We start from the raw sequence: 1,386 nt of genomic DNA on the forward strand, positions 1-1,386 counted from the left end.
TTGTTCTATGGTTTGTCTGTCAGGCCTGACGGGCCTGCTTTTTTATTGCTAGATTGGCTGGAGTAAAGGGTCCTGCACAAGTTAATGTTAGGGCTGTAACCCTGAGGCTGATGTCATAAGCAGCTGCCAAGCTCCTTCTCTCTGTGCCATGGGAAAACTGTGGGCTCAGTGCTGGACTTGTTTTGGGGGTGCGCACCCATCTGCTTGAAGGCATCTGGGCTGGGCAAAGAAGGCAGGATAGGGAAGAGGAGGAAAAAGTGTGTAGAATCCCCTGCACCTCTTTTTACAAATGTCACTGCACTGCTTTTAACGCTGGTTTCCTGTGCTGGTCTGGTTGTAGCCCCGCCCTCTGTACTCCCCCCGCCGGGGTGACCGCAGAGGGAGCCCCATCTGGAGCGATTCCTAAATCGTAGTATTGTCCTTTATAATCGTGATTTTTCCACTTGTATGTGTGGGAATCTGACGCCCTGCACCTTATGCTAGATCCAGAGCTCTGGTGTTGCTCCGTGAACGCAGCTTCTCTGGGTTTTCGATCTCTCCCCCAAGGAGCCTTTCCTACCTGGCTGACTCTGCCGCCGCCAAAACTGGAAGTCCATGCCTATTTATTTTTGAACGTTCAATTTTGTTGTTAAGTTTTGCAGAGTTGTTGAGAGGGATGGATGGTGGCTAACTCTGTGATCTTACAAGCACGATACTGTTTAGGCAATAACACTGGTTATCCTTACCTGAATCCAGTGATGAACTGGAAAAGGAAAATGATAGATGTTGTGGTATTTTCCCAAGCATATATATTAGAGTTATGTATTATTAATGTCATTTATTAAGAAAGTGGTTTATAAAATCAATAATAGTAAGTATCTTATTAGACAGTTGTAAGACAACTTCAGCAAGAACTGGCTGACACCCTAAAAAAACAATCTATGTCCGAGGCATCACTGGAGGTTACATCACGGTACCGCATGACTTTAGAAGACGAGACACAGGATTTAAAGAAGAAATTAGGTCAAATCAGATGTCAGGTATGTATGAAATTTAATGTGGCAACAATTAATCTATGGCTGGTTAAGTCACAGGAAGTGCTTTACAATACAAATTTCATTAGACAGTTTTTTTTAATTTTCATTATAATTTTATATAATTTTGTTATCCTCATTAATATACTTATTGTCTAAACTCTGGCTTTCAATCTGCCACTTATAATTTTGTCTTATCACATTTGCCCTTAAGAAGATTGAAAATTATACACAATTCTCCATATAAAGTGAGAGACTGTTTTTTGTTTTTTTTTGCTACTAAATAGTGTTTTATAGTGATACCTCTATTGTCATGATGAGGCAAGCCAGATTAAAGCAGAGGATAATGTTTAGTGAAATGGCCCAGAAAGAC

At 41.1% G+C, this 1,386-nt stretch overlaps 1 protein-coding gene across 1 annotated transcript in view; it reads left to right on the plus strand.

The window, feature by feature from the left end:
• Positions 1-1,386, plus strand: part of ANKRD26 (ankyrin repeat domain 26) — a gene marked incomplete at its 3' end in the record, with an annotated part of 135,094 nt that overhangs the window by 105,798 nt on the left and 27,910 nt on the right. Inside the window, 1 exon segment of the mRNA XM_006871686.1 lies at positions 871-1,019. Within this exon segment, the coding sequence (XP_006871748.1) occupies positions 871-1,019 (149 nt within the window).

This window comes from Chrysochloris asiatica, unplaced genomic scaffold, assembly GCF_000296735.1.
Source record: "Chrysochloris asiatica unplaced genomic scaffold, ChrAsi1.0 scaffold00172, whole genome shotgun sequence".
In the NCBI taxonomy this organism is placed as follows: Eukaryota; Metazoa; Chordata; class Mammalia; order Afrosoricida; family Chrysochloridae; genus Chrysochloris; species Chrysochloris asiatica.